The sequence below is a fragment of the Emys orbicularis genome, chromosome 7 (genome assembly GCF_028017835.1).
Source record: "Emys orbicularis isolate rEmyOrb1 chromosome 7, rEmyOrb1.hap1, whole genome shotgun sequence".
Lineage (NCBI taxonomy): Eukaryota > Metazoa > Chordata > Testudines > Emydidae > Emys > Emys orbicularis.
Window position 1 is genome coordinate 108,469,081 of NC_088689.1, and position 15,813 is coordinate 108,484,893.

Below are 15,813 nucleotides of genomic sequence, written 5' to 3' on the forward strand. Positions count from 1 at the left end.
CGTCCCCTAACGCCCCTACTCTACTTGCGCTACATTGATGACATCTTCATCATCTGGACCCATGGAAAAGAAGCCCTTGAGGAATTCCACCATGATTTCAATAATTTCCATCCCACCATCAACCTCAGCCTAGATCAATCCACACAAGCGGTCCATTTCCTGGACACTACTGTGCTAATAAGCGATGGTCACATAAATACCACCCTGTACCGGAAACCTACTGACCGCTACACTTACCTACATGCCTCCAGCTTCCATCCAGGACACACCACACGATCCATTGTCTACAGCCAAGCTCTAAGATATAACCGCATTTGCTCCAATCCCTCAGATAGAGACAAGCACCTACAAGATCTCTATCAAGCATTCTTAAAACTACAATACCCACCTGCTGAAGTGAAAAAACAGATTGACAGAGCCAGACGAGTACCCAGAAGTCACCTCCTACAAGACAGGGCCAACAAAGAAAATAACAGAACACCACTAGCTGTCACCTTCAGCCCCCAACTAAAACCTCTCCAGCGCATCATCAGAGATCTACAACCTATCCTGAAAGATGATCCTTTACTCTCACAGATCTTGGGAGACAGACCTGTCCTCGCTTACAGACAACCCCCCAACCTAAAGCAAATACTCACCAGCAACCACACATCACTGAACAAAAACACTGACCCAGGAACCTATCCTTGTAACAAAGCCCGATGCCAACTCTGTCCACATATCTATTCAAGTGACACCATCATAGGGCCTAATCACATCAGCTATACCATCAGTGGCTCGTTCACCTGCACATCTACCAATGTGATATATGCCATCATGTGCCAGCAATGCCCCTCTGCCATGTACATTGGCCAAACCGGACAGTCTCTACGCAAAAGAATTAATGGACACAAATCTGACATCAGGAATCATAATACTCAAAAACCAGTGGGAGAACACTTTAACCTGTCTGGCCATTCTTTGACAGACCTGCGGGTGGCTATCTTAAAACAGAAAAACTTCAAAAACAGACTCCAACGAGAGACTGCTGAGCTGGAATTGATATGCAAACTAGACACAATCAACTCAGGGGCTAAATAGGGATTGGGAATGGCTGAGCCATTACAAACATTGAATCTATCTCCCCTTGTAAGTATTTTCACACTTGCTTCTTATCAAACTGTCTGTACTGAACCATCTTGATTATCACTTCAAAAGTTTTTTTTCTCTTACTTAATTGGCCTCTCAGAGTTGGTAAGACAACTCCCACCTGTTCATGCTCTCTGTATGTGTGTGTATATATATCTCCTCAATATATGGTTCACTCTATATGCATCCGAAGAAGTGGGTTGTAGACCACGAAAGCTTATGCTCTAATAAATTTGTTAGTCTCTAAGGTGCCACAAGTACTCCTGTTATTATGATGTGGGTTATAAGTGCCTGAATAGGTAGATTAAAAAACCCAGGAGTCTTTACTGAGTCTCCTGCTCTAATCACTAGAGTTCGTCACCACATCAAATAAGTGTAGCTGGAAAGCCAAAGCTAGACTCAAACTGCAACATGTCTAAAAAAGGCTGCTGCCTCACTTCCTATTTCTAAATTCAGCTGATCTTTACTGTCTTAAGTGTTTCACTCTCTCTTCTAGCTTTGCCCAGTTTAATACAACCATCCTGCATTCTGAAAGCAGTTCACTAAACTGTTACCTGCAGAAACTTGTTAAATGAATAAAATTGTCATATACAATCTCTATTAATGAGTTTATTCCATCATCTGGTATTTGGTCAGAAAGGCTTTGCTGTTAGATAAAATGCAGTTTGCACAGCATTGAGAAATAGCTTCTCGGGGACAACCCAGTCCCCCATAGCCTCCACAAGCACGGAGGAACCTCTTGCAGCAAAATCAGCATGGTTCCGCTGTGCAAGTGAGGGGAAGAACCTAAAAGGGGTTGCACACCTCAGTGCATCAGAGCCCAGCTCTGGGCCTCCTCACACCCTGATGCACAGCAAAAACGGTTCAGCTGTTTCTGAAAATGAGATGAGGGGAAAATATATAGTTTTGCCCATATTAAAAAGATCTTACAACCATTTTGTGGGGAAGCTCTAGTGCTTTGGAGCAAGCACTTCACATACAGCAAGAGGGGTGGCGCCTTTGTGTCAGGGATATGTCCTTTGCTGTCCCAGTGAAAATCCACCAAAATTTGGCCAAGTTACAAGCCTTTGAATAATATCAGTTTACGTATTTTCAGTAGAGACTTGTTAAGATTTTGGAAGCTAAATTCCCTGAAGATTACATCTGCTCTGGGTATACTCTAGCCTTGGGCTGAGTGTACTTTTCCTGTAATTGTTCCTCCAGGCTGTTGCAGGCTGCTGTGGTGTTGGTCATCGGAACTAAGAGCAAGGATACTGTCTCTCTGTGCCCTCTGGACTCCCCCTGCTGGTGCCAGGCCTGAGGGAAAGAGAGATGGCAGCCACAGAGGGAGTACATTGGGACAAGGAGCCCTGGGGGACTGGAAGCTGGCCGGAGTCAGGAAGACAAATTGGGACTCACTGGACAGAGAAAGGGAGCCAAAGGGGGGAAGGAGACTTAGACTGGACAAGAAGTCTACTTGGAAGTTATTCTGTTAGTTCAAATAGCAGAAGTCTGTGCTATGAATCTTAAAATTTGGTTCGAGGATGAGTACATGCATATTTTAGCTTGTACCAATAGGATGCTTTCACTCTCTCGGGGAAAAAAGGGTGTTTCAGCGTGTTTTGCTCTTTGGCACCACCTAATGGCTATTGATGGAGCAGCAATTTTTTTCCAGAGACCACCGAGATTCCTAAGTCCAAGCTGAGTGCACCGACTACCACTGATATATAGGGGAGAGTAGGGGAGAAGGGTAAGAATTGTACACGATGATCCAGGACCAGTAGCGAGAGGAAATCTAGAGAGCCTCCAGTTAGACTGGCTAACTCTTTCTTGTAGGAAGGCGATTATCTTTATGGGGATGATTTATATGTTTTTGCTGGAGGTGGATAACACTGTGATGTCGGGGTTCCTTTCCCACAAAAAGGAGTATAAGGGGAGAAAGGAAGGTGGCTTTATCTAATTCTGTACAACTGTTCAAAGAAATGTCTGTTCACCTGCAGAAAAACCAGCAGGCATTCTGTAGCACACACTAGTCTACACAGTACCCAGCTTGTGGGCCTACCTAGGAGTTCGGTTGTTGGGCACATTTTTCAGAAGCACAGGTATGCACTCAATGAATACTATATGTCTCATGGTGCTTTATATTTCCACCCTCAATGTTCACTCAGTCCTAGAACAGCAAACTGCTAAGCAAACGTTCCAATTACAATCCAATACTTGAATAATGGTCCTAGAATCCTCACAAACCCTATTAACGTTAGCCCGCAATGACCAGCTGCCTGTCAAGCCAATCTTTAAAATCAATACATCACTCTTCAGTGCTCCAAGTTTAGCGAGAACCTACTGCACTTCACTCATTACTGTCAAGAGGTAAGATGTTCCAGATACTAGCACAGAAGAGGAGGAGCACCAGATAAAAAAATTACACATATTTGACTTCTGTTTTCAATCAAGAGGAAAGTGTATAAATCCTGGCTTTGTCCCAGCCAACAATACTCTCCAAGGTCAATAAATCTGGATATTCAGCTCTTCAAAGGTCAATGTGTGCTTACAAAGTAGGCTAGACTCTTTCTGGCCAGCTTCTCCATGTAAATGCAATCCAGACTTCTAGTTCCTTTGTGGTCAACAGGACTTTTACATTGCCACAGTTTAATCTGCTCAAGAGAGGATCATAAAGGGAAGTGATGCTTCCCTGGCAACAATCCTCTCTGAGCCTCTGTCCATACTACACTAGCCAACTTTCACAAAGAGGAAAGGAGATTTATGCTTGAAGTATCCCTTAAGGATTTTAGGTTTTTTGTTTGTTTTAGAGGGTAGGGGAAAGAGGACTTTGAAAGAACAAGCAGAACTAATCTTCAGCTTTTAAATAAAATGCAACTTACACAGATTTCTTGCCCTTGGGTTTTTGTGTTCTCCTCTCAACTGAAAAGCTACTCAGCCGCACCTGATGCTGACAGTGAAGGCAACCCATGAGGCTTAGTGGCTTGCAATTTTTTATTTTATTTTAATAAAAGGGGACCCAGATTGGGCAGGCATGGACATAAAAAGTGCTTGAATTCCATTTGCTTAGAGAGGAAGATTATCCTATTTTCATATAACAACACAAGAAAAGGATTCCAAAAGGTGGGATCCCCCACAAAAAGTAAGCATGCTGGCTAGTTTAAAGGCTCTCTAAAGCTATACTTACATGTTCTCATGGTGCCAGATATGTGGGGATGGAATAGGAAAAGGTCTATACAAGATGTGGATACCCAACCTGTTGTTGGGATACCAGGACGATAACATTGGACAACCTGGAAGGAAGCCTGGCTCAGCAACTTGGGGTGCTCTCCACTTACTTTTCTTCTATCTTTGTTTCTAATGGTCTTCATAAGATTGTAAATATGCACAATGTAAGATTAAGTATAAACAATGAAGGAAACCACTTTACTGTACTTATCTTTTTCTTACACTAATGTATATTGATTTTTCTATGATTTCAATTATATTTGTCTCTATTTAATTAAAGCTCAAAGTTTGCGCGTGTTTCACCAATATCATCTTAATTAACTCTAAGTATCCATCTGAATAAAGAACCTGTCACTTGTAACTAGTGCATGGTGCACACCAACAAATAATTTTATAATTGCAATATTCAATCAGGCTACAATTGCCAAACCAACTAAATGCAAGTACTCCAAAAGTACCAACTATTAATAGTGTATGGGAGTCTGGGAGACCTGCAAAGAAACCTCCTGATATTCTAAGTAGGCATAGCATAGAGTAGTCTAGATTTTCAGTAAGGATCCAGGGTGAATCTGTATGGTAGATAGACTATTTTTCCATTATAATTTTTCTGACTTTACATTATTCTAGTCTCTATTATTATTATTTAAATTCTTTCCACTCTGATCCCTCTGTCTCCTAAGAAGAATGTCAACCAAACAACTGACAGGTGTCCAACTTTCAAAAGCACAATGTTCATATGGGACTGAAATTAGGCAAAACATGGTTGTGCCCATCCTTAGTTCTTAGTCACGTCAACGACTTCTCTCTACTTGGTAGGCAATTTTATGAATCAGCGTGGGAGGTCCATTCAATGAATGTGTGGCACCCTCTGCTATCATAGGTGGCTACCGAAGTGTCACAATAGGAAGATAACATTTTTTATATGCAAGAGACCAGGGCAGAATGAAACCAGGAATCCTGCAACATCTAGCTTTGCACACCAGAATGTAAGATCTCTAGGACAAAGAACATCAGCTAGTTCTTATCACTCTTCCACATCATCCTCTACCAATACAACAGTATGACAGACAGCATTCTAGGAAAACACACATTCTGTCCTCTTAGCCAAAGAGCAAGCACAGAGCATTAGTCAATAGTGTGGGTATAAGTTAGATCTTTAACTTTTTATGCTATCCTCTAGGTGGTTTAACCCTTCTACTAAAGGTCTGGCTGCAGATGTGGAATATATTAGCTCGTTCATATGTGCCAATACTTGGAACTGGAAGATAAAAGGGAAAAAAAAAAACCCTTGGGAACAGAAGGCATGCCCACAAATAAATTTGGTTTTGTCTTCATCAGCTGTCAGAAAAGAGGAACACAATCACCCTGAATTGGTACAAGTAATATCAAAGAAAAAAGCCTGGTATTTCCATGCTTGTTTGTGTCTTCCTATGAAAAGTATGCATTTTATATATTTAAATCCACTTGACTCATATAAACTCTTGTGAATTTACTGAATATGCACTGCTTCTTTTGCATTAAGAAACAATGCAGCTTTTTAACAACACATATGTATAGTAATTTCTACTGTAATGAGAAGAGGGAAGAGAAGAACTGCAGTCAAATGTGCCACAGAGCAAGAGAAAGGATAAATTCTTTCCTAACAATTAGCTCAGAAATGAGAATGAACTATGCCTGTGATATCAAGCGTGCTCAAATTGGATAAAAAAAAGCCACCAAGTTTTAAGACCATTACATGTGACAATAACTTTATACCAAGCCAGAAACAATGGAATGGGCATATCTACAGCTAATCTACTGATTGATGACCTGAGCCACACCAACCCACATTATGAACTCACAAACTGAGTCTGAGTCTGACAGGGTCAGTCAGTATGTGGATGAGAAACCTCTAAAAAACAAAGCAAAACAAACCCCAAAGGGCAGGTGATTCACACTCCTTTGAGTTGCTTATTGATTCCATAACCCACCTAGGTCTGTACTGTTGGAATTACTGTCTTCCAGAGAACATGAACACAAGGTCATTAAAGATTCAATGACACTTTGCTAGAGTAGGGCAATTGGTTACATACTTTCTGCTAAATTTGTTCATAAGTTTCAACAAAGTTGCATCTGATGAAGTGGGTTCTAGCCCACGAAAGCTTATGCCCAAATAAATGTGTTAGCCTCTAAGGTGCCACAAGGACTCCTCATTGTTTTTGTTGATACAGACTAACACGGCTATCACTCTGCAACAAATACAGAATTCTTCACTTCCTTTCCACTAACTGAAGTGTAGTGTTACTGTGCACTGTTAGAACAGTTGCCATGTGTCACTCCCTTAATAGATGCATTTCAGTGGCAATTCTCTTCACACAAAGTGTATAATTTGCAAAGCACTCTGGGATAACTTTGCACTTATAATGTTGCTTATTTTTCAGAAGCCCACTAAATGTATCTTATAGAAAAGCACTGTACATAGTACACATTTTATGCATTTGAAGGACACTGCAGGATGGTTTGGAAAAATATAAGTGCCACCCTGTATACTTGTATCTCCTATCTCTTCCACAGTTAAACCATTACATTTACTTGCTGCAAAATCCATCCGCACAGAATAAAAAAAAAAATCTGTCAGCAAATGCATATCTATTTTTGCTTGAAATGCCATTACCACCAAGCAGGGATGCCATATCTTGCCATTCTGGGAATAAATTTTGTCCTGATATACTCTCAGAAATCAGAGATGCAAAAGTGTGTCTTGTTAAGAGTGTCTTGTTCTTATACCTCCCACCACCCTGGTTTTTCCTTAAAGAGCATTCACAAACATTTGGTCTAATCCAGGGGTCGGCAACCTTTCAGAAGTGGGGTGCCGAGTCTTCATTTAGTCACTCTAATTTAAGGTTTCGCGTGCCAGTAATACATTTTAATGTTTTTAGAAGGTCTCTTTCTCTAAGTCTATAATATATAACTAAACTACTGTTGTATGTAAAGTAAATAACGTTTTTAAAATGTTTAAGAAGCTTCATTTAAAATTAAATTAAAATGCAGAGCCCCCCGGACTGGTGGCCAGGACCCGGGCAGCGTGAGTGCCACTGAAAATCAGCTCGCGTGCCGCCTTCGGCACGCATGCCATAGGTTGCCTACCCCTGGTCTAATCTATATTTGAATAACTTGAGTGATCGAACATCCACCACTTCATCTGCAGGGATGATTCTATGGTCCCATAAATCTATGTTAAGAAACTTTTATTGATAGTCAAGCTTCATTTTCCTTTGCTTCATTTCATACTATTATTTTTAGTCCTACCTCCTTGGACCACCCGAAAAGATTCCTCTCCATCTTCAGTGTTTATGCGCTTCAAATATTTGTAGCTAATCATCTCTCCCACTTAGTCATCATTTAGCCAAGTTATATGTATTTCTTTTCATCTTCTTTCCCTTGCAAATCAATCCCTCCAGACCCTTAATCGTTTTTGTTGCTCGTTTGTGAATTCCATCCAATTTGCTGACAGCTTTCCAGAACTGAGCCACTCACAACTGCATGCAGTATTCTAGGTGTGCTCTTATCTAGAGGAAGGAAATAAATCCTCTTTGTAATTATATAGTGATGTTAATCCACAGACCCCAAAGCGATTTACCTCAGTAGATAATTAGTATCTGCATTTTACAAAGGGGGAAAGTGAGATACAGAGAAAGGAAGTATCTTGCCCAGTGTTGCACATAAAGTCAGTGGCAGAATCAAAAGAACAGGTGTCCTGATTCCCAATGACCTAGTCATTCCAACAGACAACAACTGCCCTTATCTCCCTCAATCTTCTCCCAGCTAGTTAAGCTACCAACCTCTGCTAGCTATATCTGAGATTTAACAACAAATCCCTGCACAACAAAACCAATCCAAAACAATCATAGGTTAACTATCCAACCAATCTGCCCATTTCCACAAATTACATTCCAGCAGTCAAGACTGGTTTTCAGTGATTCAGAAGTAACTGTTGTGCATGTCAGGTTGAAGCAGTTTTCATCTTGTAAGGTTTGCTTGTTTGTTTTTGGTTCAGATGTCTTTGTTAAGGAATCCTCAATAAACTAACTAAAGAACTTCAGAAAGGTTGAGAATAATTCTTTATGGAAGGAATCTATAGGGGGAAAAGTCTGTAAGGGAAAGCCAGGCTGAAGGCTGAGGGGGAGAAGAATCTGACCAGTTAAATTTAATAATAAAAAAAAAAAACTTGGAAAACCCATAAACAGGATGCAGACACATTAAAAAAGCAACACTGACCTAACACAGGAATGTGAACTGTAGTTGACTTAAACAGCATCATACCCATTAGCCCTCCCTACACACACAAATCTTGGAAACTCTTAAAGGAACCAAGTTATTTAAAACTTTCCAAACCATCTACTTTTCACTACACATACTTTTCACCTATGAGACTGCCTTGCTTTGGCCGCTGCCCCTTCTTTCTGGTTGGCAAAGCCCCCAAACTTGCTTCAGGATAAAGAAAAAAATAGCTATAATATTCTCCTTTGTCTTGTAAAAATATTAAATTCTAACATGACCGGAACACAAAGACTCATTGGAAGAAGAACAGGAACTGAGAGGATTCTCTGTTCTATGATCTGATCTACTGTTCAACTTCAGAAAATACCAGCAGGAGTAGATTGTAAGCACCTTGGAGCAGAGACTATTTCTTCCTACTTCTGTTCAGAACTCAGAACTCTGTTAATACACAATAAATAATTTAAATGTTTGCAGAAATGGGGAACACAGGGTGGTAGTCATTCCTCACACTCTTACTTCCTAAAGGATGGCACAGGCTCACTTGGCAAAGGGAACCTAACAGACTCCATCCTGTCCCATATGGGACTCGTTTTTTCTATCAAGAGTTTGATCAAATTATAGACACAATTTTTCTGTTATTTGATAAATGGTAATCACCACTGACAACACGTAACAGTGCTCACTAAATTTTAATGCCTGAATTCATCTCTAAGTTTCCATCTGCATCAGCAGTTTTATCAAAGAGGTCGATTATTGGACTCATTCCCACATGAGCAGCTGATCTGTCCACCACTCAGGCTACCCTTTGATCCAAAAAAAGGCTATTGAAAGAAGGCATCAGAACAGTGTTATTTACAAATACTTTACCTCGGTTTTCCTCTAGAGCTCTTTGGAAAGACCTATTCACACGTTTTTTTAACCTCCTACCTTAAGCAAACCTATGCTTGCAGCACTATTTTTGCCAACAACCCAATGCTGTGTGTTAGCAGGGTTTCAAGTTCCAAAAAGGGCAAAGTAAATTCATCTACCTCCATCGCAAATCATTTTTAAGTCTCCATTGTGTCTCCAACTAGCATCTCAGACCGATTGGCAGAGTTTCCCAACTGGTGGTTAAACTGGAATTGTGAGTGTCCAACACATGACCCCGCTCAAGACACAAATGGGGAGCCTTTTAGTCTAGTCACCACATTCACTAGGTAAGCCAAAAGGACAGAGCCTTCCACAGTCTAACCAAATAGGAGCTGCACTAAACTGGCTTTAGCTGTAAGTTGAGAGTAGGGTGACCAGAGAGCAAATGTGAAAAATCGAGACGGGGGTGAGGGGTAATAGGAACCTATATAAGAAAAAGACCCCAAAATCGGGACTGTCCCTATAAAATCGGGACATCTGGTCACCCTAGTTGAGGGGGAGAGTGGTCAGTCTTGAAAGAGGGACTGAAAATCAGGAGACTTCAAGTCTTTTCCCAGATCTGTCAATGAGTTGCTGTGTCCTTGTGGCAATGTCACTTAACTTCATGTTAGTTTCCCCATTTGTATAACAGAAGTAAGCAACACTTACCTCATTGGGGGTAGTAAGGATTAACTAGTTAACATTTGCAAAATACTCATAGATCTTTGGATTGAAGACACTAGAGAAATGCAAAGTATTACTATTATTAAGTCACTCTTATTTTACGATTTGAATTTTAAACGCAGCACTTATTGGTGTCATGACCCAGAACAACTTTTGTCATAGTAGTATGCTGCCAAATTAGGGAAGCAAAAATCACAGTGACAACACAAATAAATCATAATAAGCCATAATGCCCACCATCCAATGTTGTGAAATTAAAGGCAAAAAAAATCTTTGTTGTGATTCACCAAGGATTAAAATTACTGTAGCATAAAATAGTATAGAAGTAGAAGATGCAAAAGCAGTTACAGAAGGTACATATACATTCAAAAACTCTACAATCCACGTATCAAAAGAGATTGCCGTTTGTATTTCAAGGCAGGTTAGATAATAATACGCATAATATGGAGTATTGTTAAGGAAACTATATCCTGAATTTGTTGTATTTGATAAATAACTACAAGTAAAAATGAATGAGGAGACACTCTCTCTTGCTACGTTTTAATTCCACATCACTAATCTTTTGCTCAGTGTGATGCTACCGGAAACTTTACAATTAAACCCCAAAAGTACGTCCAATGTTGCTGAGCACTAAAGGGGAAGGGACTTCAAGCCCTGAGTTTGTTGATAGATAGCAGGGGTGGCTGCATCCCATAGAGTTTGATAACATAATGTCATGGCCTCTGCCACTTAATTACAGGAGGAGCAGCCCACTGAGAATAAAGGACCCACTAACTGTTGATACATCTGGATCTGAACTGATGCTGCAACTGGCTCCCTTTTGTGACAATTAGGATCAGCCCTCATTTGGACAAAGTTTCGATGTCTTCTACACTTGAGATTTCTGTTAGCCGAAGGGATGAGAACTTACTTGGAATTCGGATTTTAAATTTGCCACTCTGCCCAAAGCCACCCTCTATTACTCCATCCTCTCCTGTAGATAGTTTGACTTTTAGACCCACAAAAATCTGGATGTTGGTCTCCTTCTTAAACAACGAACGACCAATCACACTATAATCATCCAGCACCTGCAAAAGAAAAGAAATATGTATTTTATATATATAAACATATACACACACACACACATATATGTGAGCCTAAATCATAAAATAACAAGAACAATTATACATATATGGAATACATTATAATGTGGTGTGCTTTAAAGCTTTCATCAGCATGAATTTGGGATGGCCACAACTCTCAAATGGCATAGTATGTATATAAATACTTATTCTAAGTGAGCACAGGACTGATAGCCAGGATTCTAACCCCAACTCTTTTCCAAAACTGCAAGGGAACATCTATAAGTCATTTTCTGTGCCTCAGACTCACCTACTGTAAAAACAGGGGGAATAATACTCACGTGCCTCATATAAGTGATGTGAAGATTAATTAGTTAGCATCTATTTAGTGCTTTGAAATCTTTCCAGGAAAGGCAATGGAGAAGTGCAGTTGTTATTGAAGACCCTCACCACAAAGCAGTTTATTCCATCACTTACCCCAACATCACTTCTATAGCTACTCCACTTCCCTCAACATCAGTTCTGTACTCATGTCACCTTGGTTTCAGTCAAGCAGGTGATTACTCAGAATTCCTCAATACAACCCTTTAAATTTTTATTAGAGAATGTTTAAAAATAAACGGTACAAAAGATTTGAAGAGTCAGTTGTCGATCATTGGGGGAACATACAGAGTATGGGGGGGATGTTATGATGTCGGGGTTGGCAGCACACATAATACATACAGACTGTGATGTCTCCAATGGGGGGGTAAGCGGTGGGCGAGATCAAGACACAGTTGGTAAGCGGTGAGGGTCAATCATCCACATAGGGGGTACAAATAGTCATGGGTACAAGTAGGTGGGCTGGGTAATGGTGATGGGGCGACCCTCACGTGGTGGGATTCAGTTAGGTTGGGTAGGTTCGGGGTTCAGGGAAAAAGGCCCAGCGGGGGGGGGGGTTAATAGGTCCCTTCCCCCTTGCGGGTGGGCGAGGTCTCCCCGGCTCACTCTTGGCATTGGCGGTGGCCGGTGAGGTTGGGTGGGTTCAGGGCTCAAGGGATAAGGCCCATCGGGGGGGGGGGGGATATAGGCCCCTTTCCCCTTGCGGGTGGGCGAGGTCCCATCGGCTCACTCTCGTTATCGGCGGTGGCCGGTGGGGTTGGGCTGGTTCAGGGCTCGGGGGGGGGGGGGGGGGATATGGGTCCCTTCCCCCTTGCGGGTGGGCGAGGTCTCCCCGGCTCACTCACTGAGTTGGCGGTGGTCGGTGAGGTTGGGTGGGTTCGGGGCTCCGGGGGTAAGGTCCCGTAGGAGGGGGTTTAAAGGTCCCTTCCCCCTTGCGGGTGGGTGAAGTCTCCCTGGCTCATTCTCGGCATTGGAACTGGCCGGTGGGGTTGGGGCTCAGGGGGTAAGGTCCCTTCCCCCTTGTAGGTGGGTGAGGTCTCCCCGGCTCGCTCTCGGAATTGGCGGCGGCCGGTGAGGTTGGGTGGGTTCGGGGCTCAGGCCAAGTGGGGGGGGGGGGGAGGGTTAGTGAGTCCCTTCTCCCTTGCAGGTGGGCGAGGTCTGATCGGCTCACTCCTGGTATTGGCGGTGGCCGTTGATGTGTTCCGTGTAGATGTCCCGGGACCAACGGATAGTGTCTGAGACCATTAGGCGTCTCATGAGCCGTGCGTAGTGACGGCCCACTCCACAGGTCTTCAGCACTCGCTCGTTGCACGGGTCCCAGGCACCCAGGGCCCCGACAAGCAGAGCGTCTGTGTGTTCCTCGTAGCCCTTTGACCGCAGGGCGTCAGCCAGGGGGGCGTATTTTTCAAGCTTGCGGGCTCGGGCTACACGGAAGGCCGGGGTCCTGTTCTCGAACGGAATCGTTATGTCGACCAGGATGATCTTTTTACCAACCTCGTCCGTGACGACGATGTCTGGGTGCAGCGGGCTGTCGGTGCCGGGGACGGTGCGGTTAACGGTGACTTCCCCCAGGCGCGGGTCGATGGCCTTCACCAGGCGGTCCTGGACGGCGTTGTGCCGCAGTTGCCAGGCTCTGGCGTGGGGCTTGCAACTGCATAGGACGTGGGGCAGGGTTTCGGTGACGTACCCGCACTTCCTGCAGCGCTTGTCCCGGTTCCCGTGGCGGATGGCACCGTTGAGGGGGACGCAGTTCAGCTGGGCGCGGTGTATGAACCGCCAGTCGGCGAACCGGGTGAAGCTGCCTGTGGGGAGGAAGTGGTTGCTGGAGTCCCACTTGCTGGTTACTTCGAAGGCCTTACCCTGGTCCGTTTTTTTCTTCAGGGTGTCCACGTAGAGCGCGTGGACGGCGGCCTTCAGGGATCTCTCCAGCACGCCTCTGGCTCTGGGGGCGACGATGGTGTTGTCCTCCGTTCCGATCTGCGGTATCAGGACTCCCAGCTCCTGACGTTCCTCGTTCCATTCCCAGCGGCAGCCCAGTCGCTTCCCCAGCCGGCGTGTGGCATTGCGGGCGCGGGACCACAGCGAGGCGAGATCGCCCCTGTCCCGGGCGAAGTCGCCGTCCAGGGAGCCGCTCAGGAAGGTGGCCACATCTCGGTCGGAGGGAGGTCTGCCGATTCGTTTCTCGGTGGCGGCGTGCAGGGCGGTCGTTGCAACGTTCTTCACCTTGGTGTCCGGGCACGTCAGGAGGCGGAAGGCGTGCGTGATGACCGCGATGTCACATAGGTCTCCCATACGGGGGACGCCGGCACCACCGTGCCTGTGCTTGATGTAGATGAGCTCGTTGCTGGCTCTCCGGGGCAGGGACAGCCATTCCTTGACCAGCCGCTGGATGGTGTTGTCCGCCTTGTTGAGGGGCACCTTTGCCACGGCGGATCCTCTCAGGATGAAGGCGATGCGGGGGATCAGGAAGGTGTTGAGGGCGTTGATCTTCTGCCACGGCGCCAGCAGGGATGTGTCGATCTTGGTGGCGTCCTGCAGGATCTCCCGGATGGTGTCCTCGGGGGTCTGCCGGACGCGGAAGCCTGTCGGCGTGCCGAGGTGCTGGTACGCCTGCCCCTCCGCCAGGGGAACGACGGACTCGCCCTGGATGAGGAACTCTGTCATCAGTACCGGGTCCCTCTTGCTCCCGTCAACATGGAGGGACGCGCACTTCTTGGCATTGAAGCGGAGTCCCGTCCAGTCCGCGGCTCTCCCGAGCCCTCTCTACTAATGCCCTGGAGCCTCTCGGGGTCATCCGCGATCAGGACCAGGTCATCCGCGTAGGCGAAGACGCTCACCCTCTCGCCGTGCAGGTCGAAGCCGTCGGTGCCGTCGGAGATCGCCCGCAGGAGCGGCTCCATGGCGAGGTTGAAGACGATCGGGCTGAGGGGGCAACCCTGCTTCACGCCGCTGTGGATCGGTATCTCGGCGGTCTCCCCTTCTACCGAGCAGATGGTGGTGCTGCAGCCCTCGTATAGTTCCCGGATCAGGTGGAGAAAGGCCTCCGGCATCCCAAACTCCTGTAGTGTGTCGAAGATGTGGTGGTGGGGGATGGACCCGAAGGCGTTGGCCAGGTCGAGCCACACTATCGCGCACTGCTTCCGCGTTTTCCTGGTCGTCTGGATGACGGTCTGGAGCAAGAAGTTGTGCTCGTAGCACCCCTCCGATGGCATGAAGCCCTTCTGGGCGGGGCTGATGGCTCCCCCGGTCGTCGCCCACTCCGTGATCCTGGCTGCCAGACAGCTGGCGTATAGTTTGTACATGGTGGAGCAGAGGGAGATGGGTCTCCAGTTGCTGGGGTCGTCTCGCTCGCCCTTCTTGTGAATCAAGACGGTCATGGCCTTCTTCCAGGAGGTGGGAGATCGGCCAAATCGCTTGCACAAGTTGAAGATGCTGGATAGTACGAGGCAGCCAGGGTCCCGCTTCTTTAGGAGGCTGTAGGGGATGCTGTCTTTTCCAGGCGCAGTGTTCTTGGTTCTGGAGAGCCTGGCCGTCACCTCTTACTATATGTAGAAGTGAATTTTTAATCATGTTGATTTGTTAAACCAAAACTCATATGACAGTTGCACTGAATTTTAATTTCAAGGTTTGTAACCAAGTAGGAGGAGCCATTCCAAGTTTGGATTCTTAATTAAGTGATCAGGCACAAGAACCAGCAAGCTTGGTGGGTAGGGTGAGATAAACAACCCTCCCTAAGGCATTATGAAGCATAAGGTGCAGCCAACTGAGCCTAATTCCCAAGGTGTGAATATCTTTGGATGCTACTAACCCCTGGAGTTCCTGTACCTCCCTCACTGCAGTAACAAGAGTCTTTATTTGTGGGAAGGAATTAGGAAGCACTGCTTTGTTCCTTTATTACAGTGGAAGTTGCAGCTGGCTTCAGCAACTATTTCTTCATTGCACCTGAGTGGTCATTTTAGCCAAGCTATTCAGAAAAACGTTTTGAGAGCCACAAATTAGTCTGAATATTCCCTCAGTCCACAGTTTGATACTCCACAGCATTATGACCCATCAGTTACAAGCTACTCCGATTTCTTAGAAACTTCTGTTCCATGGGCAGACATTTGCCGAGCCTGAGGAATTACAAGCCACCAATGTTCTTTTTCATGTTTTTAAATTAAGATGCTTTTAAAAAAAAATACACTACTCTATTCTAGTTCCTGAC

The 15,813-nt window shown here is 44.9% G+C and overlaps 1 protein-coding gene across 1 annotated transcript in view; it reads right to left on the reverse strand.

The window, feature by feature from the left end:
• EEFSEC (eukaryotic elongation factor, selenocysteine-tRNA specific) overlaps nt 1-15,813 on the reverse strand; it is a 176,980-nt gene that overhangs the window by 41,424 nt on the left and 119,743 nt on the right. Inside the window, exon 6 of the mRNA XM_065408075.1 lies at nt 11,078-11,234. Within this exon, the coding sequence (XP_065264147.1) occupies nt 11,078-11,234 (157 nt within the window). The remainder of the gene's footprint in view (nt 1-11,077; nt 11,235-15,813) is intronic.